This window comes from Acanthisitta chloris, unplaced genomic scaffold, assembly GCF_000695815.1.
Source record: "Acanthisitta chloris isolate BGI_N310 unplaced genomic scaffold, ASM69581v1 scaffold14346, whole genome shotgun sequence".
In the NCBI taxonomy this organism is placed as follows: domain Eukaryota; kingdom Metazoa; phylum Chordata; class Aves; order Passeriformes; family Acanthisittidae; genus Acanthisitta; species Acanthisitta chloris.
The window spans coordinates 24,576-51,984 of record NW_008676560.1 but is presented as its reverse complement, the minus strand read 5'-3'; the positions used below and the strand labels follow the sequence as shown (position 1 = coordinate 51,984).

Here is a 27,409-nt window from a genome sequence, read left to right as displayed (position 1 = left end):
TGTTTCAGCACACACCTAAATACTTTCATTGAACAGCCACACCTCTCTAAATTGAAACCTCCATCTGGCAGACAAACATTCTTCACACCTTGCTCAGCAGTGCTGGGCACCCAGACCATGCTGTGTGGGGCGCTCCAAGCTGAGCACGGTGCAAGGAAAGGGAAGCCATAAAACCAACTGATTTCAGGCCAGTGGCCAAACTCAGCCCGTGGCCTGCAAAGGGAAAGCCCTTTATTTTTCAGTGGATTTAAGGTAGACCTTTTTAGTAACTTCCATGAGAAAATCAGCCACCACTTGACTGGGACAAAGCTGGCAGCGTTGCCTTTATCCTGACATTTTCCTCTCATTCTCACTCATCTGAAATTATCCAAACTCCAGTCAGACAGAACATTTTGGCTGTCAGGACAAATTATATGCAGAGTACAGCATTCTGCAACATAAGGGCATTAAAAAGTGATCCTGTGCCTTCCTCTCTGCAAAGTTTCTCAAAACAACATAAACCAAGCAAAATTTTGCTGTGAAATACCTGATTTTTCAAGCTATTTTTAGGTAATAAAATCATTAGCAAAAACATTGCTTAAGCAAGCAAAATCAGTTTTAAATGCCTGGCTGCTTATATAAGTAATAGACTCTCAAAACATCTCTCTAATGTCCCGCTCCACTTTGTTTACAACCTGGAGCTCACACAGCACGCTCCGACTCGAGTCTCAGCTGCTGACAAGTCATACTTGTGGAATTCAGCTCCAGTGTAATTATTCAGTGAAGGGTTTAAAGTGCTAATTAATGTGGTTGTTATAAGGCTCTTAGAGAAATTATCAAAACTTGCTACATTTTCTTCAGTATCTGGGGCCAGATTCTCTTTGACCAGTGGCAAGGAGAAGTGCCCTAAGATCAAACTGGTGCTTTGGGTTCCTACTTCCCAGGTAAACAGCAGAAGAAAATGAGCCTCAACTCTAATTTTTTTTTTTGTTAGCAATAAGGAGTATGGAGGAAAAAGGAGATAAAACGTTAAAACATCATCTGCAAATAAAGAAATATTCTGTTTGCTCAGCACTAAAAATTAGTTTGTTAATCAGTACTCAAAAGGCTGTATGGCAAGGACTAAAAGCAGCACTGACCAGGCCCAGCTCCTGGGACTTTCAGCCCAGTCTGGCAGGGTGATCACTGTGCACCCCAGCTCAGGCACTGTGCACTCACAGGATGCCCACACACCCCCACAGCTCACTATCACCTGGCTACACGTGTCACTTTAACCCAAAGGGAACTGTTAGACAATGACAATGGAAGCTTTTCTCTCTCATTACCTAATTCTGCCATGGACACAGTTGGAGAGGTCTCCCCATTTGTAAAAGAACAATAAGGGAAGAAGCCCGATGCTGGTGTGTAGTCACATATTGGTTCTGGTTTGATTCCATTAATATCAAGACCCGACTGATCTGGAGAAGGCTGTATGTCTAAGTAGAAGCTGCTAACTGCAGAGTCTGCTTTGCTACCTTCAGGGGTATGCCCATCAATGTAATTACTGAGGTCGTCATGTAGCTCTGTTAACCCATTGGTGGTGATATTGTATGTTGGTGTTAGTGGTTCTGCCTCTCCTGGCTGCTGCTGGTGGTCTCTCTGCTGCTGCTGCAGTCGGTGTTTCTGCACCTCGGCGTACAGGCTGTCCCTCTGCTTTTTTGACATTCGACCAAACTTTACAGCTGAAATACAGACACACAACAGGTTACATTGCACACATCCTCTGCTGCCTTTCAGTTGTCTTCAGACACGACACGGAAGGACAGAGCGCGAGAACCAAAGCAGCAGCACGGACAGAGCTAAGCATCAGGTACAGGGACACAGCTGCAGCATCTGCTCTTTAAAGGAATGTCTTAACTGGGACTGAAATGGACCATTAGAAGTCACTGGGTTAGCTTAATTCAGTAACTTTCCACTTCTGTACCCAAAAGGTTTTTTCACTTGTATGTTCACCGAAGTTGACAGGTCTCTTCAGCATTCACATCCCACCTGGAGAAGCAGAAGCTCAAACAGCATATGCACCAGCCTGAGATGAACTGTCCAGCTCCTACCAGCTGCACACACACACTGCAAAGTGAATCGGGTACCAACACTCAGTGTGCCAACAGAAAACTTCACTGAGACTGGGACTGAGCACATGGGAAGAGCCACCGAACCTGCTCTCAGCACCACAGTGACAAGCAAAAACATGTGATAGGGGAATAGCTGCTAAACCCATATGTGTGTGTGTGTGTGTGTGTATCTCTCCACAAAATTACCCCTACTTGGAGAAGTATTAACTGTTTGCCAGCAGCAACTGGTTTGCAGCATCCTGGGGATTCCTAGGGATGCAGTATGTGATTTCAGAACCTGTATCAGCTGTTAGGGCCTCATCCTTTAAAATGATGCCTACTGCCTTCTGCTCTTCTACAGGAAAACAAACATGTTAGAGGAACCAGTCATTACATGATCAACCGTTCCAGGTATTTAGTCTCATGCCCAATAAAAAACTGAGGAGAATGTAATTGGAGAAGTAAGTGTGATCTGAAAAGAGCCTCCTCCGTCAGGCCTCACGCACCCGAAGCAGCGTGTGTTTGTAGAACACGCAGCACTCTGTCACTGCCAGGGGAAAAGACTGAGTCAGATCTTCAAATTGGGTAAGCCATGGCAGCCTGGTTACAGCTGTGGGGGAGGCCTGCAAGAATCAGCTGCAAATCCAGTTCTAGGGACTTACATAAGTGCCTGTCTCACAGAGACAGGTGCTCGGCACTACTCGAGCTGCGACTCGGAGCCTGATATTACCAGCGCTGGAACACTCTCCTAGAACTCTACCCCTGAAAAAGCATTGCATTGTTTTCCTCCTTGCATGTCTTCCAATGTTCATTACATGCACATTCAGCTCCTCTCAACCCTGTCCCCAAGTGGCAGTCACAGTGTTACTTGCAACCGCAGTAGGTCACTTAAACCAGACCGAACACACAGAGAGTGTTAACATCAGACTAAAAAACTGCATCTTCAGGAGGTGACCAGAGACAAAGCTCTTAACTGGGAGCTGGAACAGATGAGTAGGAAAAAATTAGACCCAAGAACTTCAAAGGTGCCCTGATTTATATACATTTCTGTGACTATACAGCAACACATACATAGAAACAGAGACAGCAACGTCTGAAAAACACCTGATTATCTCAACTCTCAGCCAAATGCAGTTAGCTTTTAACTCCTGTGGGTCTCTAGCTGAACACAGCATACTAAACCTTTCCTCTCTGCCCCAGGGAGGGCTGGCAGAGCTTACCATCCCGAGACATCCCCACAGCAAGGCATTTCTGTAACCGGCAGTGCTGGCAGCGGTTCCGGCTGGTGCGGTCGATCAGGCAGTTCTTCTGGCGAGGACAGGAGTAGGTAGCATTGCTCTGCTGACTCCTCCTGAAAAAGCCCTGGGATGCAATGCAGAACACAAGTCAGGAAGCTGTGAAGTGATGGAGCAAGCAAAGGCTCTGAGAGGCAGCGTACCTAGCCGAACATGGGGCTCAAGTGCTCTACAGCCAACTAAAGGAAGATAACAGGGTTTTGTTGCTAGGTTGTTTTTTTTCCTCTCCTAGAAACAAACAAAAACCAGTAACTAGCAAGAAACAGTTCATAAAAGTGTTAGAGCATGTAAAGGAATTCACATCTATTGGCTGATTTTACAGATCCCATATTACATATGGTACACCAGTTCCTTCCAAATGAGAGAGAACTAATTATAGGCCTAGATTTCCTTGAGTTCCTGTCTTCCCTGGGCGGGTACAGATCTCCAAAACAGGGAGGCTGCAACAGCCACCACCCGGCTCTGCTCCTGGAGCAGCAGGCTCTGACGTTCAGCCTCGCCACTGTATCTCTGGGTGTTTAAAAATACCCAGGAGGATGCTGAGCAGTGTCTCCTACAAAGAACAACTTCCTGAAATGTTTTTTATAGACACATCGAGTCCTGAAGGTTGGAAAAAACCTCTACCATCATCGAGTCCAATCATTACCTTAGCACTGATGTGTTCACCACTAAACCCCAAGTGCCACATCCACATACCTTTTTGGACACTTCAGGGATAGTGATCCCTCCACTTCCATGGACAGCCTGTTCCCATGCCTGACCACCTGTTCAGTGGAGAAATTTCCCCCAAGATCCAATCTAGACCTCCCCTGGCACAACTTGAGGCTGTTTCCTCTTGTTCTGTCACTAAGAGAAGAGACCAACCCTCACCTGGCCAAACCTTTCAGCAGCTGTAGAGAGCAATAAGGTCTCCCCTGAGCCTCCTCTTCTCCAGGCTGAACACCCCCAGCTCCCTCAGCCTCTCCTCATCAGACTTGTGCTCCAGTCCCTTCACCAGCTCTGTTGCCCTGCTCTGGACCTGCTCCAGCCCCTCAGTGTCCTCCTTGTATGAGGAACCTAAAACCAAACATGGGTTCAAGGTGCCTCACCAGAGCCCAGTACAGAGTCGCTGCCCTGGCCCTGCTGGCCACACTGCTGCTGAGATTTTTGAGTTAGTTTGATGCTGACAACTGAGGTTTTGTTCATCTTGGTGCAGGATTTAGATTCGTAAGGATGAGGAAAGCTAAACCACCTTTTCAGGCTGATCTCTTTTGTGAGTAAACCCGTCTCCAGAGGAAGCTGCACGGGAAGGTTACGCAGAGCTGCAGCTTTATTGTCTCCCCGGAAAGGTGCACGTCACCAACCACTATGCAGCTGTTTGCTTTGAAGTCCATTCCATCCTTTTGCCACAGACTGCCCAAACATAAGCTGCTGTAGGTGTAATACCTACTTCACAAGGATTCTGCAAAGATGTAGTCATTCTAAAGAGGCACCTGAGATCAGTGAGCACAGTATTTGAGTTTTACGTTGCCACATCATGGATTAATTAACAGTGCTGCAAAGAAAATAGTTCCTTGGAAAGGTTGGGCACCTTGTAATTAAAGCTGGACTTTTCCCAATGTTTCATGCACTGGAAGGCTGTGTGCTGGAGTCCCTCTGCACATGCCCAGGCACTTGGGGAAACAAACAAACTTCTGCATGACCATAAGAGACCTCCCAGCAAACTGCAGGCAAAACAAGATCAAACACTGAGATAAACCCTCCTGCCCCATCCTGGGAGGAGGGCACCAAATCTTTTGTTGAAGCTTTACTGGAGAAACAGAGTACATACAAAAAAAGGACACTAAAGATGCTGCCTTTAATCCTGTCCTCCTGTACATTATTCCTCGCCTTTTTATTCTGGTCTTTGTTTCTGTATGATTGAACTTTCAGCTGGTTTTTTCATGTTTGTCAATAGTGAGATGATTGTCACCGAGACTGAACATACTGCATATATTGAGCTCCAATTGGGTGCATTTCACCCTAAAGAAAACACCATGAAATTTTCTACCATTCCAACATCAATTTCACCCTAAAGAAAACACCATGAAAATTTCTACCATTCCAACATCAAAACTGATCCATCTAGAGGAACCACCTCTTGGGTAAAGCAGAGAGCTTCACTTCCAGGGCTGTTAGCACCTTCAGAGGAGCCTGGCACTAGTGCAGTGCCATTCACTAGGGAAACAGGATTAGGGACTGAGCTGACCAGTGACTGACAGACCAAGGCTCTGCATTTCCTGAAAATATCAGTTCTCCAAACACTCCCACACTGCCCTGAAGGACGTGCTCACATCTGAACTGCATGAGCTGTGCCACCAAGATCCCCAGAATGAGCTTCATCGCTATGTGCCAGGAACATGCCCCGATAACCGCAGAGATCCATGTGTTTTCCTTTAGCTGAGATACATTCTGCGTCTGTATTGCCACTTTGGCATATTTCTCTTCATTAAGAATAGTCTTGTCAAGCTGAGGATTATTTTTAGTACTATAATGGAGAAAATACTGGGCTTTTTCCATTTCTAGATTTTCCCTGGAGACACAGCTGCTCAATACATTTTAGTGTACAATATATCAGCTAAGTTACAGCTTGAAGCTACGTTTTCAATAGAGCTGAACTGCCTGAAACTGGGGCCTTTAAAAGCACTTCATACCCAGAGACCTAGTAGAGTGCTTTTAAAAACAAACCCTGGGAAAACAGCAGCAGCAGCTACAGAAAAAAACCACAACCTTGCCACAAACTCTAAAAACTAACCTAGGCTAGTCCAGGGCCAGAAACACACGTCTTGGATTTGAGATTGAACTGACAATGAAGGTACACTGAGGGTTTATTACTCTCAAAGTTCTTCGAGATTCTTGTTGTTTACATTTGAGTTTTGCTGACTTTGATGGTCCTTGGGCTCTCGTATCACTACGTGTCCCTCCTACAGGAGCCTCCTGTAAGTAGACATAGTTTGTTCCTAGGTTGTTTTTCCCCCTTTACTAAAAGCAGGGAAGGAGAGACGCTGTGCTCTGCTGTTCCATCCCCTCTCTTTCGCCAGAGGCACGGAGCTAGCTGTAATTTTTCCAGCAGGAAGGAGGAGGTGGATGCATGCCTGGGACACGTGTATACATCCAGCGTTATGCAAGCAGCACAGGCCACATCTCTGCACTGGGGGTTACAGCACGTGGGCTAATGGGCCAGAGCTGAGCCCTCTCCATCACACACGGGAGGGTCTGTGTGCCCCAACCAGTGCTGACCCTCTGCCCCACGCCAGGACACTCCTCCAGTGACTCGGGTGAGGCACCACTCAGCTCTGCATCTCCCACTCCATGCAGCTGTATTAATGCAGTGCCAGGAGAGAGTAGAGCAGATCACAAGCCACAGCTCCATCTCTGACTCCTATTTATACACAACACCAGCTACTGGTTTTCATAGGCTGCCAAGGAATCGAGTTGGGGGGGAAAAAAAGGGTGCAAGAACTTTTCATCTTGCCAGTCAGCTCAAATAACAACTTGTTAAAAAAGCACTTTGAAATGTAAATAGCCATTTTTGGGAAGTCTATGAGGAGCTGCAGCACCTCAGCTGCTCAGAGCCAGGGCCGGGAGAGCCAGCCCTGCTCCCGGGGCACGGCACAGCCTGCGACTCCCAGCCCATGTTTGGTCTTTTGACAAATTTTCATTTAATGAATTGATTCCTACAGTTCATTACCATACCCACTTCCACTTCTGTATACACATATGTCTTAATTAGCTGCTCATTGGCTGTTTAATTACAAGAAAACAGCTGACAGCTGCCTTGCCGCATCCTAATGGCAGAGTTTGGAAGAGCTGCCTGAGCCTGTGACAACAAAGACTTATTCATAATCCTGTGATTTATGGCTAATGCTTAAAGACTTCCACGTATCATTAGGTTTTGCAATATTCTGAGCAATTAACAATTAGTTGGGGGGGAGTCGTTATTTTAGTGTTTTATAAAGCAAAGCACCACAAATTTTCTTCAAAGAAACATCAGAGAAATGCACTAACATGACAGAGAGGTGAACACTGACATTGGGCTTTAACCCTTTTGTGACAACGAGCACATAATTTAGCTGTAAAAGCAGGAAAGAGCTGGGCCAATGTGGTTTAATAAACCTTGTTAATCAAGTGTTTGATCACAAAGTTATGGTGCCACTGAAAACAGAGCAAAAACGTTCAGTTTCACATAGGTAATGAGCACAGGAGTGAGCTTATGTTTACCAACTTATACAGCTCTGACAGCCCCTTCTGAAAGAAGCCTCAGCCCTTGGGCAGCATGTTCTGAGACTGGGTAAGCAAAAACCAGAGAAAGCTTCAAAAGCAGAACGTGAGGTAGATGTCTGACACTCCAAGATAATGAAAAGCTGCACAGTAAAGACAGTGAGGGAATGGAACATGACCCAAAGAACACCAGCTGGGCAGGGACAGTGCACCAGGCAGTGGGTGCTGAAGGGATGAACGTGGACTTCCCTCAGTTACAATCAACAAGATCATCTTAGGTTTTAGAAGACACAAGGGTTTTAGAAGACACAAGAGACAAGTGCCAGTACTGCTAAACCTTTAAAGTGTGGGAACTGCCCAGAAGTGCCTGCACAGGTGGTTTTGTGAGACTGACTGCACAGTCAGGTAGAGAGGGGGGTCACCCTGATGCACGTGGGGGTTAGTGGGGCACGAACTCAACTGCACCTGCAAATTAAATTACATCATTCATTAACAGAATATTCCTTTCAAACTAATTCTGGGCTATATCCTTTGAAACATTCAGGTACTCTCCAACAATCACAGAATCAAACAGGTTGGAAAACACCTCCAAGATCATCAAGTCCAACCCTATCGTGGTTACTAGACCATGGCACCAAGTGCCACATCCAGTCTGATCTTAACTGGATTCAGCTTTCAGCTATGAGAAGAGGCACAAACCAGTCTCCTTTTCCAGCATGATCCCTCCTACAGAACCAAAGGTTGTTCCTGGGTTCCCACAGGCTGGGGCAGTGCTCCATACAGACACCAGTTTTCCAGCAGTGCTCCTCCAACCGTAGTTATTTCCAGTCTTACCCAGGAGAATAAACTTCTCTTTCTGAGTTGTGGCACACTCTTTGCATCATTCCTCACCTAAGCCTCTCAGTAAAAGCCTGATCTCATTTTCCCTCTGCCCCATTACATGCTGTACACTGGATACCAGCAGTGCTCAGATCAAAGAAGAACCTTGCCTTTTAAAAGCCATGGGAGCCCTCCTAGATGAAGTGTAGAACACAACCTGGCTAAAAACCTGTTTTTTTCACTTGTGGGGGAAAAAAGGAAGGGGAGTTAAATGTTATTTTTTTAAAAGCAGATTCAAATTCTGCTGAATAGGCTGATGGGCTGGGAGTACTCAATGATGCTTGTGCAAACACTGCCACTAACACCAGAGAAAGTCAATGTGACAAGATCTGGTCTGTGATTCCATACATGGCACTGATCAGAACTGCAAACTATATCTTTGCAACTAAACTTCACGTCAGGTTTTATCTGGTCTGTGATTCCATACATGGCACAGATCAGAACTGCAAACTATGTCTTTGCAACTAAACTTCACATCAGGTTTGAAAAAAATTATATTTCTGGTGGTTACTAGTATTTGCACAGTAACATGTGAGTTAACAGTACTATTAAGGAACACTGAAGTTCACACCAAACTGGAGTGAAAACCAGTAAGAGCTGGAAACATCCCACTTGGCTGCTGCTGCCTGTAGATCACTCCTGACAGGCCTGGCTTGAGAGGGAGCAGCACATCTGTTCCCTCCTGACAGCTGAGGCCCTGACCTGCCATCTGATGCACACCATGGGTTTGCAGCACTGTGCAGAACCTCACTGACCTCTCTGGGACTGCCTGCTGGTGCGTGACGATGGCTCCAGGATCAGGCACAGGACACCAGGACTTCACAGCCAAGTGCTTTTTACAAAGGAAGGTTCAGCACAGCATGAAGAGCAAGGTAAGCATGCTCCAACCTGCAGCAATCGCAGCCAGAAAAAAAGCTGGGAAAAAACCCATACCAATACACACCTGGCTCCTCTGGCAGAACCCAAGCTCTGCCAACCTCTGCACCAGCCAAAATAGTTCTGTTGGGTGAGACTTTGTTGACATTGCTGTGGAAGAGTGCAGCACAAACAGAATCACCAGCCACAGCAGGGTATTTAAAATGCTGCCTGGGTCATGATCATTTAAACTCTTCCTGTGACTTGTGCCCACTAGCACTGCCCTTATCGGTCTCTATCTGCAGGACATTGAAGAGTGAGCTTCAGAGTTATTTCTCTCCTGAAAGGAAAGTAACTTAGTTAACTAAGTTGATGTTGTTTGCCTGAAATTGTATGGCTACAAAACTTTATTCTGCTCCTCCAAGAGGAAAATACCTCACTTCATTCATTGGGCCACTGTCTCACCACACTCTGCTTTCAGGGCTCACATGGGTTTCAGGACTGCAGAGCTCCCAGAGAACTCCATTTACACCAGCCCTTACAGGAAAATCATGGGTTCTAAAACATCGGGGCCTGCACACACATTTCTCACCATCGGGCTAGCAGCTGTGCTTCTGACTGCTGGAGGTACACAAAGGATTTTCTCCTCCTAGTAACCCACACCTATTCCCAGGAAGGCACAGCCACTCTGAGGGAGGAAGCTCCATGGCTGTGCCTCTCTCCCACCCCAGTGCTCAGCACCTCCAGCTGTGCACACACTAACATGACTGTGAGTCTGAGGCTCTGGTCCCCTGTCCTGCTGCTTTCGTGGGGCTCTCCCCACACAGCACTCAGCAGAGGGCAAGGCCAAAGACCTGCATGAAGACAGCGTGAGGACAGCAGCTCTCACTGCAGCTCGAGGAGTGTCAGCTCTGCACTAACCTCTGTCTGTTCCCAGTGATGTTGGCTGTGTATCTTGAGCCAATCTCGGGTACACTGGTCCCAGACCACTGCAGGACTAAAGAGGTCTTGGACCCTGAACATAAAGTGATGATCTTTGACAAGACAGTCACGCAGCAGAATTCTCACTGCAGATGTCTGGCACTTCCCACAGCCCAGATCTGACTGAGGCTGCTCAACCCCATCATGCTGGGAACAGCCACCACCTTGTTATCAATGCATTCTTAGTGCATTTCTTGCATTTTCCATAGCAACAGCTCTCACAAAGGGCAGAAGGTGCAGTCTCATATCACTCCAAGATTCTTACATTTATTTTCTTTCCTTCCTTCTTCCCAATACTTCCATGAGACTGAGCGTATGTGTCAATAAAAATAAAAATCTTCCTTGGAAAAACACAAAAATCTAGTGAAAGTGAGTAAGTTACTTTTTGAAGATGGGTTGTAGTATCAGGCATGTCAGGAGAACAGAGTGAAAACTGTCACAAATATGAATTTTCACACCTGAAGTGCAGATTACCAGGAGAGAACCTGTCAGCATGGGATTGCAACATGCACATAACACCAGATTACCAGGAGAGAACCTGTCAGCACGGGATTGTAACATGCACATAACATGAGGAGAGCAACAAGGCAGAGCTGTGCACACTGTGCCCCCAGCCAGCACTGCAACCCTGCTGGTCCAGAGGAGCTGCACTGCACTCACCGTGGGGACCTGTCCAGGTCAGCTCCTGGCTGGGACAGATACACTGAAGAAACAGAAATGCTGCCAGGATAATCCTTGTTCACTAGAGCTACCAAAGGCACAACTCCAGGGAACAAAATGCAGAGCCTGAACCTTCCAGCAAGAGCTGAGTGTGGTCACCACCAAAGTGTGAGCTACTTGTACAGCACCATCTTCCCACCAAACAAACAGACTTCTAACTGCAGCAGAGTCCAGAAGAATTCTGAGAGGCTAGAGAGCTCTCACCTATCTCAGCACAGCAATTTACGAAGCAAAAACAGAGCTGGAGAGTCAAGACAGCCAAATTCCCTCTCAGACTGATGCACCAACAGACTGTGGTATGCTAAAGCAGATCAGCTTTCTGCAGCTCTTCTGCTTCTTGAGAGGGGACAGTTTGCAGCACAAACTGCATGACTGTCCTGCAATCTGTGGCCCTGCAGGTGTGTGCCACAGAACTGTCCTGTCTCCAACCCAGACCCAACCAGCACCTCAGAACCCCCAACCACTTTCCTTTGAAACGAATCCACCGCTTGTACTTCGGCACAGTCCTCACTCTTTAGAAAAGGAAGCAAAATAATCACTATCAAAAGGCTAAATGCTGTTTTAAGACTTAATATTTTAGAAGCTTACCTTGCAGCCTTCACATGTAATGACACCATAATGGATTCCTGATGATTTGTCTCCACAGATCTTGCATGGAATAATTTCAATTTGAGCTGCAACAGAAGCACGCAACCAGTTAATTACATTTTCTTTTAAACACCTTATAAAAGCATTCCCTGATCAGCATTTGTACAGTGAAAACTAATAACCTGCTAAACATTATACTGCATTAACTATTCATTGCTGAACTGCAAGGATCCCCTAGAGCTTTGGACTAAATTATGGCTGCTCGTTATATAATAGCTTTTGGGTTATTAAAATGGGTCATTTGAGAAGGTGGTTAAGAACCCACAAGAAGCCTAGAATCAGCATTTCAAAGCCAAAAAGAACAGGAGAGTTCACATTTTGGCCAAAGAGATAAGATGACACTGGAGAGGTTTGTCCCAGTCTCAGGATGGGAGAGGGTAACGGGTGACTCTGCGGCACTGCCAGGGACACACCACCAGCTCACACTGCCCACACGGCCCAAAGGCAACGAGCTGAGGGGCAACTGCATTGTGCCCAGGCCAAAACCTGCCCATCTGCATCCAAAGGGAGGTATCTGTATTTGTGTAGTCTCCACCACAGGACACAGGAGGGAGGAAAACACAGCAGCACTCGAGTCAGTTCGCTGGGGCCAAAGGAATCGGCACAGTCTGGAAAACCTGTACAGCTACAAGCTCTGGTGTTTGAAACTCAAACACACCTACTGAGTTCAGTTTAGTGAATGAAGCATCTTCCCATGGGAGCACGAGGGTGTAAGAAGGGACTCCCTCGTGCTCAGGATTACCTCCCCAGCTGCCTTTGGAGCATTGGCCACAGTCACTGTACCAGCAGGTCTGTTTGGACAGGACTGAGCTAAGGCACCAGCAGGTTCCACGTGTGCTGGGCTGTGCTCACACACTCCAGCAGTGCCTGAACAGCCCCACAGAAGCACCTTCTGTGCCACAGTGCTGTTCAGATCAGGCTGTGTCCATTCTCCTCAACAGGCTCAGCCTGGACACTCCAGCACAACTCTTGCTGTTGGTAACTCTGATACATCAACAAGTGCTGCTCATCTCCCTGAGGGACATCCACCAGCTACCAGTTTTGGGGAGCATTTATTTCACCCAGGCTGTGAGGATACAAAATCACATTCCATCCTAACTGGTTTCCAATGCCTCACCTTCATTTCAGTTGTATTCCCACCACTGTTTTCTAGAAGTCATGTCCACTCTTGCATTTTACCTGCCCTTAAATCCCCAGACCCACCTGGCAGTGGTGCTGTGTGCTGTTCCATCACAGCCCCACACCACAGCTCAAGGCCTGGCCAAAGCCAGAACTACAGAGCAGGAGATCAGATGACTTGTAGCACAACACGGAATGTACAAAAATGCTGCTTCAAAATACTCTCCAGGTGACACCCAATGATGGGCCCAGGTGAGCAGCACCTGAGTGGGACCAGTTTGCTCCCAGGAGCCCAAGAGCAGCTAGGACACTCTGCTGGGGACAGCAGTGCCCAGCAGGGATGGACTGTGTGGCTTTGGCCAGGCAGTTCCCTATCAGCAGCTTCTGGAATATCCTCATACAGCAGGACATCACTTCTTCCATCTTAAGGATCTTTGCATCTTTGACCATTAATCCCTCACCATCCTTGCAGCAACAAAACAACAGGTGGAAATTTAAAGGTCTGTTTAGGACACTTAAGGAAGGAAATACTTCTTCCCCAAAAATGGTTTTAATTTCACCTTGCTCTCAGCTAAGACATTAAACCCAATGGAGCAGGAAGTGAACTAATAAAAGGGGAAAATAACGTGTGTGCTGTTTCACTGATGTGCTACAGGAATTATTCCTGGAGCATCGCGTGTTTACGAGCGCAGCACAAACCCAAATGGAAGCACAGAAATGCACAGAAACTCGGAATCTGTGTAATGTGCAACTCAAATTCAGAGAGCAATCCTGTGGGCAAATTCCAGAATAGCTCTGCGAATCCCAGTTGTGCCTTTCCAGCACAGGATTATTTTTCCCCTGTGCTGCAGTGAATCAGCAGCTTTCTGCAGCTCCTTGGACAGGGGATGACAAGGCTCCTCTCCACAGCCACACGGCTCAGATTCTTCACATTTCACTTTTACATAGACAATGACTGCCTGGTTGTGAACAGGTATGATATAATTGGATCCAGTTTATCTACAATCTCGGCATGTTAGTTAATCACCCATGGAGCCTGTCTGTGCAATCCTGTCCGTAACACCAGGACGTTTGCAGAGGGTTTCTGAAGGAATGCAACATGCCTTCAAAGGCATAGCCTAGAGCCAGGTGAGGAATAGTCTAAAAGGTGCCATAATTAGTCCCAAAAGCATTTTCCAGGGTGCTCTCCTGGGAGGAGGAATCTCCACAGCACAGAGGCTCCAGCTGTGCCAGCGTTTGCCCATCAGGGTTTGGATGGGCAGTGGCACCAAGGCAGGTATAGATAGCTCCAGGTATAGATAGCTCCAGGTATAGATAGCTCCAGGTATAGACAGCTCCAGGACTCCAGATCTCCTCACATTTACTGCATCTCCTTTCCATCAGGCACACAGCACTTCAAGCTGCAGTTTGACTGAGCTGGACAGCCACATGAGCCCCGCCTTTCCATCAGGCACACAGCACTTCAGGACAGCCACATGAGCCCTGGATTGCCACAACCAATTGTGGGACAAATTAATGCACAGGGAGATCAGATCAATTACTGCTCCACGTGGTGCCTCTGCAAATCAACTCATTGAAATGGAACCCCTGTCACACGTTCATACACTTTTCATACAGCATGAAAGGAATTAGGATACTTTAAACTTACTAAATGCAAATTGCCTGTGCCAAGATTATGCATTTTTCTTACCAGGGTGAAAATATTTTCCCCACTTTTAACTTTGACATGCAAATATGTACTTGCTAAAACCTTGTTCTTATGCAAACAAGGCAGGTGGGAAATATTTTTACATGTCAAGAATATGTTCCGACTTGGTTTCTCACATTCCCAGAGTTACTTAAAGCTTCCTACTGTGCTCAAATTAATTGTACCTGTTCTGTGCTTACATTTATTTATATGGTATATTTTTCAAGATTACATAAAATACTCTAATTCATGCTTCAGACTAGAATTAGCCTAAATTACAGTTTACAATTTCTGTCTCCTGGGGTGGTGCTCAGGCTGATTCTGGTTCATGCATGAGCAAATTATTTCTTAAATATGAATTGCAGAAAAAAATAAACTCTTGTGGTTGCTTAGAAACCGCCACGGATACCCAGGTGACAGATGTAGTTTGTATTTCCAGATTACAGGCCTAAGACTCTTTCACACCCCGAAATAACAGCACTCCAGAATACTCCCAAGCATGTCCTGTACCAAAGGCAGCAGCAAGGAGCAATAAATGCCCAAGCAAAACACCAAATGCACTCCAGACACTGAGCCCCACCACGGGCACCAAACAAGCTGCTACAGAAAAGGCTCCTGGGAGAGAGAAGGGCCCACTCAAGGGCCAGAGGCAGCAATTCCTACACACTCATGTCAAACACAAGGCAAGCTCATCTCTGCAAGAAAAGGCCTCTGACACCCATGAGCACCTCCCAGTTTATGTGCCCAACTTGTGGCTATTCCTGTCACTAGACTGTGATACATTTCCTTCTGCTGGGATGTCGTATGAGCTCCGTTTTACAGCAGGGAAAAGGAGTGTGGACTCTGATCTGCTCAAAATCAGAACAGGAACTTGAGCCCAAGTATTACAGGGAAAAAAAGCTCATGTTTTTCCCCCTGAGCCTTTCTTCTCCCTCCATCCACTGTGTCTTCACATGGTAATTGCCTGAACTAGCACTGGTATGCTGAAATAACACGACTGCCTCCACCTAATTCCTAGGGAACATGCCTACCACACCACCAGAGAGAGCATGACATCTCCTGCTGGCACCCGAAACACAGAACATGCCTTACTCCCTCCTACTCCAGGCTGCACTTTTCCCCAAGCCTGGAACAGTTTCGCTGGGTTTGTCTGCCTTTTCCAAGCTCCCTCCCCAACAAACCCTCCAGACAGCCTCTCCCTTCTTATTAATTCCCACAGCATGAAATGTAGCTTTATTCCCTGTCCAGTTTCAGCAGTACAGGAGAGAACATCTAATTCTGTATCTGTAAGGGAATGCCCTCTACAGCCTCATCACACTCGAATTCCTTTCTCTCTAACAGTTGGGCAGACTCAGCTCGGAGCAGGAGCCTGTACAGCCAAGGAAAGCATGGGGCATCCCCCTCCCCAGCTGAGCTGTGTGAACAGAAACACACTGAGCCTCAGCACAGCCAAATGTGCTCCCAGTCCACCCCAAAGAACAATTACATTCCTAAGACAGAAGTTCTGTCCTCCCCATTAGTGTGTCTGAATGAAATGTTTGTCTCTAGTCTTGGGGTAGAAAAAGGATTTTCCTCTTCCTTCTCCTGGTTTCACCCTGTTATTTTAAAGCTGCACATAAACACAAATGTTATTTTCCCCCCCAGTTCACAACAGGGATGAGATCTCAGACCTGCTTTCCTCAGATAGCTCTTCAAATCAATCCCCATTCCTGCCTTTCAGGTGAGATTCACCTAGCTGGTCTGAGCAATCATGAAAGTTGGGTAATTAACTGAAGTTAATTGTCTTGGCTGCTTCTAGAGTGATAAGGGAGGGAGGAAGAAAGAAAAGGAACAGAGAAAGAGAAAGCAGGATGGAAAAAGGGCATGATTCATCTTATTCAAGACAAGCAAGATGAAGCCCTGAGTGGAGATGCCTCCTCTTCACTCACCAGTGAAGGCATCTAATGATACTTTAATTACGAGCCTAACTTTCAGAAGGTGAAAATCAGGTGAATCCTACTGTCTGTTACTATTTCTGAACTTAAAAATGAGCATTTTCTGGAAAGGAAAACCTGCATCAGAAGCACTCCCAGGGCCCCAACTGCCTGTGTACACTGGCACACCGAGCCCTGAGCGTTTCCAAGGTGTTCCCTGTCACAGCTCCCACTCTGCAGCTCCCAGTATCAAGGAACCCCAGGGGATACACCTTCCTTTTCCACTCCATAAAGATGGACTCAAGCACATACTGGTTATCTGCCAGACTGGTCTCTAGTCCTTAAAACTCCATGGGCACTGTGCCTGCTCTTTCCATGGAAAGCATCCTCAGCTGAGCATAACTGGCTGAACTCAGACCTGCCCCAGGGCCACGTGTGAGGCACACACAGGAGCTGCAGCTGGGCCCTGCTGGGTCTCAGGGCACTGCTGCCCAAGTTCTCCCTTCTCTGACTGCAGCAGAGGTGTCAGCTCCTTCCCTGGACATGGCTCACCTGTCCCAGGGAGCACACAGCTCCTTCAGAAGGGCCTGGAACCAGCTATGCTGCACGTACAAATTGGGCTAACCTGCTCCTAGAGGGACACAGTTGTGCCAGACATCCCTGCCAGTGCTGTTTGTAAGGATATTGATTAAATTAGGAGCATACATATTCAGTGACACCCTCATCCATATTCATCGGCTCCAACAAGGGTACTGCATGTAATGTGGTATTTAAAGCAACATGATATCTGATCACAAACTGAATTAACAAGCAACGATTTTCCTATATAATATTCTAATCTGCCTGCATTTTCAGCTTCATTACCTAAATAATTTGCTCTGTCATGTACCCTAAGTAATTTGAGCTGGCTGCAAATGAGTTGCCTGTGAACACCTGCAGCTCCCGAACGCAGAGCGCACAGCTCTGCCCACCCCACGCCAAGTGACCATCTGCCCACCAACCCCCAGGATGGCAGAGGCTGGGAGACTGACTGTGTGTTCCAAAGATGCCTCAGAAGTGTCTGCATCAACAGCTGATGGAATTTCCCTGCCCAGTCCCGCGGGAAGGTGTGTTATTCCATGGACAATCCCCACCACAACAGCACTCTGGCCTGCTGGAGCCTGCAGTGAGGGACCTGGAGACAAGCAGCTCCAGAGCAGAGCTGACAGAGCTCAGTATCCTAGTGATTTGTGCCTCATGGGGTTGGATTTTCTGGGTTCACTAAGGCTGGAAGCCTTCCTAACACGATTCCTCACACCTTCCTCTCCACTGCAGGTTCTCCTTCCTCCAGCTGAGCTTGGCTGCACAGTGTCCCTCAGGGGAGTACTGGATGGGGAATTTTCTGGGTATGGTGTTCAGTTTTCCCACCTTTGGAACTGCTGATGCTCTCAAGCTTGGCTGAAATGTTTTGGAAATGAGGAGGACTGGGGTGATGGGCAGAAAACCAGACAAACACAAACAACCTCTCCAAGCCTTGTTTCCTTAGGAAATCACACTGGTAATAAAAGAAAATAAATACTGAGGTTATACTGGTACAAATCCTTTGAAGTCTGTGGGTGTGATGGGTGGAGTAGAAACGAACACGGCCACCAAAGTATTAATTAAAGTGAAGTATGAGCAACACCTCAAACACACAGGGCAGAAATGCTGCAATGCCAGGAGAGCTCCGTGGGCCGGAGCAGAGCTGGGGCCCTGGGAGTCACCAGCCATGGGCAGCACTCCCTCCCAGCCATGGAAACACTTTTGGGGTGAGAGGAGACACAACACAGAGTGAGGCACCACCTGAGCCACACTGACCCCTGGGAATCAATCGAAATTCTCCCAACCTCAGCTCCTGATCTGCCACATGGAAGGGAACAGCAGAGTCAGAGCTCAGATTCCCAGCCAGGATCACTGACCTTCAGGGCTATTGATTAACCTGCAGCCAAGAAACTTTCCTGACACAAATTTTAATTTAAGGAACTGAAGCTTTGCTCGTACATGTAGCACTGGCTTCAAAGACACCTGAGTGTCTGATGACAGAAGGCAAGATGGAAATGGTTTATGTTCTCTAATAGGCAAAACTGTTCCAGTGGCTGTGGGGAGGTCTCTGTATTTTGAATGTTCTATCCAAACAGAAGACTGCTGAAAAACCTGAACATCATAATATCATCATAAGTAATATCCTTAATTCTTATAAAGCAGCAATACGAAGAGCCAACACAAACAATCTAGGACTTGTCCAGTGTTTAAGAACAGAAACAAACTAAAAACTGGTTTGGGGTTTTTTAGAGGAACTCGGAGATGATGTTTGCTCCCTCTCACTCACATGTACAACACTATGTGATTTCATTTTCTTCTGTGTAACAGCCTTATTTCTCCCCACTGCCTTGGCTTTATCCATCCAGGAATATTCTCACTCCTTTCTGACCCAGCCACCAATGCCACTGAAAATTAGCTGCTTTGATTTCCCTTGTTGAAGGAACGACAGGTAGAGACATCTCTAGTTTGGGACTCTGGTCACATTATCTAACCATACCACAGAGCAAACCACTGCAGTCCAGGCCCAGGCCCAACCAAAACAGTCAGGCTGCTGCATTCACACGTGTTGTGCTGGGCAGGAGCACAGAGAAGCAGCTACTTGGAGAATCAAAGCCTTGTTACACCCTGGGCCTGCAATTAGCATCTTCTCCGTGAAATCCAGGGAGCTGGGAAAACCTCAGCTCTGACACTGCTTCCTAGAACTTAGAGCAAACACAAACAAGGAAGGTGGCTGAAATACACACCAGGAGATGTGCACTGTAACAACTTCTTCTGAGGAGGAGTTAAACCCCAGAAAACCCAAAGCACCAACTCTGAATACAAATTCCATCTTTTTATAGCGAGGAGATCCCTTTGCCAGACACAACACAGGCACAGCAATGAGACACAGTAACCAAACCCAGCCATGGGAACAGGAACAGGGAAAGAACCAAGGGAAGAGTGTTGCTATGCAATGTCCTATGCATCTGATTATCTCCAGATGGTCAGAACAAACTTCCAAATTTCAGAAGACACCAGGTTTGTTCTGGAACATTTTGACTTCTCACTTTCTAGGTGGCTCAGGTGCTTATGAATAAACATTTAACTGTTTCACTCCCCTCCTCTTCCCTGGCTGACAGCAAACAGTGACACAGGCTGTGACAAACATGGCGTGGAGTATGATTAGTGTGAATAAATGGAATTCCTGTTAAATAAAGCAATGCAGAAAAAATGTTTCACAAGAAAACACACTAACACCTAATTTTCTAATGAAATATAGTTTGAATCAAAGCCCTGAACTGCATGTCAGGAACAGACACTATAGATGCTCTAATCCTCACCCGGGCTGATATGCTGTGAGAATGGGATGCTCATTTTCTCCACCTATGTAAGCAGGATCATCATTCTCTACCTCCACCTCTGTCTACAGCTACCTTAGACGACTGGTACTTACTGCCAAATCGTGGCCACGAACTAGTGCTGAGACCTCCAGGCCAACAAATCTGCAGCACTCTGCACTGCTGAGACACAAGTGGCCACAAAACCACACAACAGCACTGCTAGGTGTCTCACTCCTGTTGGTTTCGCTTTCCCCTTCTCAAAACAAAGCTGGCAGCTTTAATCACACACCTACAAAGCTCTGCTCTTGACAAAAGGACACAAAATGCGACTTTTAGAAGCAACAGAGGTGTGAGCTGCTACCACAGCCAACACTGAGTTTTTCTGCCCTGATTTCTTCAGTAAGCAGCAAGTTGGGGTTTGTGTATCCATGACTTATGTTTTTACAGGATTCTAGAGTTTGACCTCATTTCTTGCTACAGATAACCACTAACACCGTGTTTGTGAGCAAGAACACCCCTGGCAGCAGTGTTCTGCTGATGGAGAGGAAAACAAAAAGGGCAATCTGCAGGAGAACCTAATGCACGTATTTGCTGGTTAGCTGGGCAATACTGAATGCATTCTCCCCCTTTCCTCCAAAAACAAACCTCTTCTGGAAAGCTTAAATGTATTTGTAAGTCTGTCCCAGTGCCTAAATCTCTGAAAGAAACTAATAAAGACTTGATTTTAATAAATAAAATCTTGGAGAAATGCAGCATTTTCGAGTGAGAATGTAAATTCCCTCTGACATTTGCTTCAGAGATTAATGCACAGAGCATATCTTTTTGATATGAAATTCCCTGCTTTTAGGTGCTGAACCTGGTCTTCTGATGCCTGGAGTTTGTTAGCTCCAACACTGCCCTTGTGCCTTCTTTCCCCTAATTAACTGCACTGGCTTAGGGGAACATCTCCCACTCCTGTTTATTTGCCTGCAGGAGGAAAACAAAGAAGAACTTATCAACCACTCTCCAACTTTCAGCATCACTTCAGCAAGTCAGGAACAACAGAGCAATTCCAGCTCCACAGCCTTTACCCCAATTATTTGTCATGGGTGGCAAACAGTCTTACGTGCTCAGCCCACTGAGGGCACAACTTTGGTCCCCATTATGAAGTTCCTGTGTGCAGGAGTGGGAGAGTCACTGGGTTGCTAGATAAATCACACCAGTGTGTGTTAACAAAAGATCCTTCCATAGCTTCTGGGAACAGCAGTGAAGTCTCAGACTTCCTTGTATACAAGATGAAAGCTCTGTCACTCAACTTCTATGCTATCCATTTGCAAAACTGCATCTCAGTCCAGTCATCTTATCAGGCTATATTAGCACAAACAAACAGACCTGGGCAAAGCAATCCCTTGCAACCACTGACAGTGCCAACTGGACCCATCTCCAAAGGGCTCTGGAGTGTTAGAGGGCCATGAGCACCAGCTCACTGGGGGTAACACTGGGCTCAAATTGAAGGAGAGGAAGTGTAGGTGAGATACTAGAAACAAGTTTTTCCCTGTGAGGGTGGTGAGACACTGGCCCGGGTTGCCCGGGGAGGCTGTGGCTGCCCCAACCCTGGTGGTGTTCAATCCAGGCTGGATGAGCCTTGAGCAACCTGATCTAGTGAGGAGATGTCCCTGCCCAGGGCAGGGGTTGGGGCTGGATGATCTGTAAGGTCCATTCCAACCCCTAAATTCTATGGTTCGAACTTCACTCCCCCTGCTCATACACATGCAGCTCTCAGACCCAGTGTTAGTAACTCCTGACGCTACCTCGAAGGTTGTCTCAGATTAGCAACCACCACACGTTCCCTATCACAATGCACATGCTTTCCTTGATACTTAGGATTTGTCCAAACCAAGTTCCACTTGAATAGCTAATTCCCCACAGACAAGCAAGTCAGTTTGGAAAAAGGAACATGGAATGAACTCCAAGGAGGTAACCAAGTAGGAGGAATCCAATAAGTAGTGTCCCTTAAACGAAGTGTTTGCCATGCCCCAGCTCTGTCCTGCTGCTCTGCAGGGCTGGGTGAGTTTCCTGAAGGGTTTGGCTTCTGCAGGAACTGCAGGACGTGTCGCTGTGTGCTGGGAAATGGCACTTGGCACCAGTAAGTTAGAGCCAGGCAAACAGGGCTGGGGCACAATCCTCCCAGAGAGCTGCACTTTGATGTACACTCAAAACTGAATTTGCTTCTAGAAGAAAAAGTAGCAGGGGAAAAAAAAAAAAAGTAAAGTATTTCACCCAGACCAGAAGCTCCATCATTCTGAAGTGACTACATCTGCATTTTTAAGATAGTTTCTTTTTCTTTTTGGCTGCGTATGGATTTGATGTCATTAAAGAGGTTTCCTTTGATGCTGCATGCCAAGAAGAATCATTAGTTTCTCTCAAAGGTGCACTCTAAATGTCTAGTTTAAATTTTCATTTTCAGATGATTCATCTCAGAGATGAACAATAACAGCCAAAACCAACTCCAGAACTCTAAACAGTAAAAAGTCATTTAGCTGCACTCGCTCGTTTATTAACTCCCTCCAACACCTCCTCCCTGGATCCACATTGCAGCTAACACTGCAAAATATACCCATCAGTCTATCCAACAGCTTCAGAATCCCTCCTGCCACAGAGAGAGCTTTTCCCCCAACGTGTTCTCCAAGCCATGCTCTACAGTGATGTCCCCACCAACCATGCTCATACATCATCCCTGGACTTTGGTTTTGTTTCTGTACTCCTTCATACCCTCTGTGTAATACACTCAGTGTTTGAAAACCATCTTCATTTCACGACAAGGATCATGAAAGAAAAAAAAACGTAGCTGCCCACAAAAACGTTTTAGAAAATTACAAACTTGTGAGAAAAGGTCTAGCAAAAGCTCTTCCTTTGCCACAATCAGATTAGGTGCTACAACCTTCATTAAAACTCTTTCTGCCTACTCATTTCATAGCATTTAATTTCCTGCCTCTTGGTGATTAAGCCAACTGAAAGGTGGTAGATAAAGCAAGTTTGCTCGCTGTTTTAGTGCTTAAAAAGCTTTCCAAGTGTCTCCAGATTAACAAAGAGTGTCCACCAAGCCGTGCCCTAGGTCAGGCTGCGGCAGGAGATATGTGAGTGACACTCCAGCAGCTCTGCTGCGATGCTGTGAGCACAGGATGCCTCTGCTGGGTACAGCAGGGAGGCTTAAAGCTAAGCTCCACATATTTAAACACTAACAAAGTCTACTTAATGGCAGGCTCCAAACTGACAGAGGCCTCCTAATCTGCTGCAGATAAAGAAGTGCCAAGATTAATGATTACGTAAGTGCATCACAGAGCCCAGAAACAATAATCAGCTCTTCTGTTGTTATTTGTGTACAAAGGCTATTAGAGTCATCTGACATTCCAAAATCCAATTTAAAGTTGTTAAACCCCTTTCACGTACTTATTTGAGGTTGGAAAACCGAGAGGTTCAAAAAGGGAAAGGAAGGGTTTGATTTCCTAATTCTTTTCCCCTTACTGATTTTGCTCTAAGCCAAATCTCTCTTTAAGAATTGCAAAAAATAAGCTTTTGAAGAATGCCTGGAGTAACCAATATTGCTGTTGAAGGAATAATACCAATAAAACCTTAACATACTTAGATAGCAAAAATTAAAATAATGACCAAGCAAAGTAAGTAACTGTTTTACAGACAAAGACCCCACGGAATCAAGGGTGTCCCTGGTGCTCTGTGCAGCAGTGACAATCTTCAGCAGCTCAGGGTGAGAAGCTGAAGGTGCTCAGGCACCAAACACCCATCTCAGTCTGTTCATGGACTCGGTGGGAATTCACTCTGGGCTGGCACAGGCAGGAGAACAATCTGCTCTGCACAAAGTAAGACAAGTGACAGGGCTGCAGTCACTCTGAATACCACAAGATTGACTGTTCCTCCATGAAATGCCTTTAACATTCACAACAACCCTCTCTGCTCCTGACAGAAGACTGAGAAGCAGGTTTAGAGCCAGCAGTTCCCATCCCACCTGCAGCACAGAGCTCTCCACTGGCCCAGCCTCCCTGGGAAGGACAACCCTGGCAGAGGTGGGCACAGCAGACAGACCCATGGACCAGCTGCTGCAGCCTGTTGTTGTGGGCAGGAGCTGAGCCTTGTGCTCACACAGCAGCTCCAGCAGCCACAGCCCTGCTGGGGACAGGAGGAGTCAGGAGCAACGAGACCTCAGACCTCCCTCAGCTGAGATCCAACGATGAAGGTAACCAGGAGAACACGTGGAAGAAGGACAAGATGCTGTAGCTGCCACGGCCACATCCCAACAGGCTTCGTCCTGCTGCTGAGACTGGAGGCACAACAGCCTGAGGCTCCTGTGCAGCACAACAGAACCATCATGGACTATGGGCACAAGTTTCTCCTTTATGGCTGTGAAGTGATTTCCTAGTGCTCCCCAAGGTAAAGTCAATTAAGTGATAACTGCATCTGTGCAGAGAGTATTCAAAATGCTAATACCCCCACCCAGATAAGTCTTCGACTTTGCCTGCTTATTTATCTCCAGCTCTTAGAAATTATTGCCATGAATGCTCCAGTGCCTTCCCCCATTATCTTTGCAATCCTGCTCCTTCCTCACAAAGAGGCAGAAAGCACAGCTTGCTGGAGCTGTACCACCTCAACCACACCAGGGAGTCACACCATACAAGCAAACAAGGATCAGTGGATCTACTGCAGCACAGCCACTGGCAGACTTAGCTGCTCTCTGAGTGTGTTCAGCATCCCACCAAACCTACAGAGGGAAGAAAACCTGCTACGCCATCAGAGGCTCCTACACTCTACAAGTTACAGCAGTTTGCATCATGAATTATCTAACAGGATTTATCACTCAGGGAAAAGAAAATCTACCCTGTTTGGTGTTGTGCCATTTGGCCACCAGACTCTAGAACTGAGTGTGTGTTGTCTTTTGAGTGGAGATAATGCAATGAGTCTCTGGCTCTGAGGTGGCTTCCTTACCTCAGCATGAGGCAACCCCTCTTACCCAAGTCTGGCCACGTGTGTTGGATGTGTCCCCATGTTCTTAAAGTGAAAAAAACCCACACACAAACCCTGAAAAACACAGTCCTGAAAAGAAGGGAACTCCACGATGAGCTGACTTACCATCACCACCTATATGAAAAGTCCATTATTACTTCTGCTTATTAAAAATCACAAAATGGCCACCAAAAAACCAACCCCAAACAGAAAACACTGACACCTTTTTCAAACAAGTCTGACAGTCCAATAAGGAGAACACAATCCTACGACCCACAGAACTGGGCAGAATTGTATGACCAGGAGATCACAGAGTAAGATCATTGGTTCAACTCTTACTGTGTTCAACAGATCAAAAGGAAAAACTCAACTTGCTTCACATGGTTAACATTAAGTTCTAAAGGACAAATTTTAGTAGTGAGTGTCTTTGTGCTTCCTTGAATAAATGAGGCTTGATACAAGTTAGAAGAGAATAATAGAAACAGCATCTGTATTACTGCAATAATTTTATCCCAAGTCAATCCAAACAGGTTGATGAGCTGACACTTTGTCAGGATAAGAAAACTGCTCTGTGTCCAGAGCTGAATGAAGCCACACAACAACCTCCTGAGTGCTGAACACAGTCTCTCAACCCTTTCTAGACAGTCCCTCCCCGTCCTTGCTGCTGTGTCCTCCTCAGCCTGTGCTCTGCAGGCATCAGGAAACAGAGAAGGAGCACCAGGCACCTCCAGATCTGTACAGTCTGAACACTGAGCTCTTCCCAAAGGCTCTCACAGCCAGTTACTAGACTGTCCTTGATAAAGACCCAAAGCATTTCCCCAGCACTCCCCCACTCTCAGAAGAATACTTGCAGCACAACTTTGATTATCCAAAGCTCCCGGGGGACAAATGGAAGCAGAGATAAGTGGGGGAGCAGCCAGAGGTCTTCCGAGAATAATGGAAGTGAAAGGAGAGGAAAGAAACTCCACAAAGAACTGTTGGCTCAGCTCAGCCCTAAAGTTTCCCTATTCCTGAATGGAGCATTCACTAAGGAAAATAAGCTTCTCTAAGCAAGGATTGCAAACGATCGCAGAAACCATTTGACAAAGTGAAGAATTATTGTTCATTTTGGTATTTGACTCGCCAGAGAGACAGAGAGAGAGGGACAGAGCTGTTGTTCTTACTGCAGCAATTCATTAACCAGAGGCACAGCTGTAACAACACTCCTGGATGTGTCTCAATGGTTAACAAACAGCCAAATTCCTTCCAAACTTCTGTTTTCCAAACTATTAATTGGAAAACATTGCTAGAAAAAGCTCCAAACTGACTAAGAATATAAACAGATCTATCCCAAGCCTTAACAGTGGGGCAGAACATCCACGGAGAAGATCTGTGTTTGGGGACTTGCGGGTGCTTCACACAGAAAGTACAAGTTTTTATTTATATTCCTGCAGCACAAGTTAATGCCAATTAAGTAGGAGAGTCACTTTGGATTTAGCACAGAACCTGGCCCAGGGCACTGGCACACAGAATAGAAATAAATACTAATCGTGCTTGCTCACACTGAGAGGATTAGATAACTACAGACGTAGGAAATTAAAACCACAGCGAGATGACCCCACGCTCATGATTTCCCTGTTGCACCAGATCAGTCAATAAGAATAATCGACAATGTAAATTGAAATCCTCAGATAAAAATAATGGTTTTACCGCTTTCTTTCTCTTCACTCACACATAAATGGAGTTGACTATCTCTGACAATGCCATGGTTTAATATTCTAAACACACTATCTCCTTTAACAATGCCTGGAATAGAAACAAGCTGCTGAGCCAGATCCTCAAGGGGTGAAAATCAACATTGCTACACTGACTTCAGTGGAAGCACATTGATCTCCACCAGCTAAAGCTTTGGGCCCTAGTGGGCAATTAGGTTTCTATTATATGCTAATTTAAATAACGCACCACAGAACATTTGCTGTACAATAAAGCAAGTCTACATTCTTCTGTGCAGCAGGACAAGCATCTGCTGTGGCACAACGAGAGTTAGGGATTCTGGTTTTAAAGAGCAGGATGAAGTTTCGGTACAAACTACTCCTCATCATAACATTTTTAAACCTGCAATTACTCATAGTATACTACTTTGGGAAGCCTATAATTATTTGGTAAGTTCTTACCGATGTCTAGTCTAGATCATAATTGCTAACACTGCCTCCTTCAAAGGAACCAGTGACTATGTTAAAATCTGGTTTTTGTTAGGTTCCTACTACACAAAGTGGCTGTGCTCCAATGTTATGATCTGTATTCAGCTGAGGAGGAAAACCAAACTGATTTATTCCCCAATCTTCAGCCTCTGAGCAAGAACTAGACAAAAAAAGTGAATACAACAATCCCACACACGTTTCTTTGGAGGCTTCTGAGGTGGCTGAGACAGGCCAGAGCCTTTTTGCTACACCAGTTTATGGCACTGAGGACCATGTGCAACACACTCGCTCCGAGCCTGGCCTCACGCTCCAGCCAGAAGAGGAAAGGCAGAAAAGCTGAGGGACAGGGTCAGCAACAAGGACAGGAGAAAAGATTTTCAAGGGGTCATGAGCAGCCCACGTGAAAAGATCTCATCCTATTGTAAAAGATGTTAATGCCAGACACTGAA

The 27,409-nt window shown here is 46.2% G+C and overlaps 1 protein-coding gene across 1 annotated transcript; it reads right to left on the bottom strand.

The window, feature by feature from the left end:
- Nucleotides 1–1,304: 1,304 nt before the first annotated feature.
- On the bottom strand, nt 1,305–11,759 carry LOC103803628 (nuclear receptor ROR-alpha-like; the record flags this gene model as incomplete). The annotated part of the gene is made up of 3 exons (XM_009076197.1): nt 1,305–1,700; nt 3,290–3,431; nt 11,627–11,759. Coding segments are annotated over 3 exons (671 nt in total), but the record flags the coding sequence as incomplete, so codon positions are not given.
- Between the last annotated feature and the right edge of the window lie 15,650 nt (nt 11,760–27,409).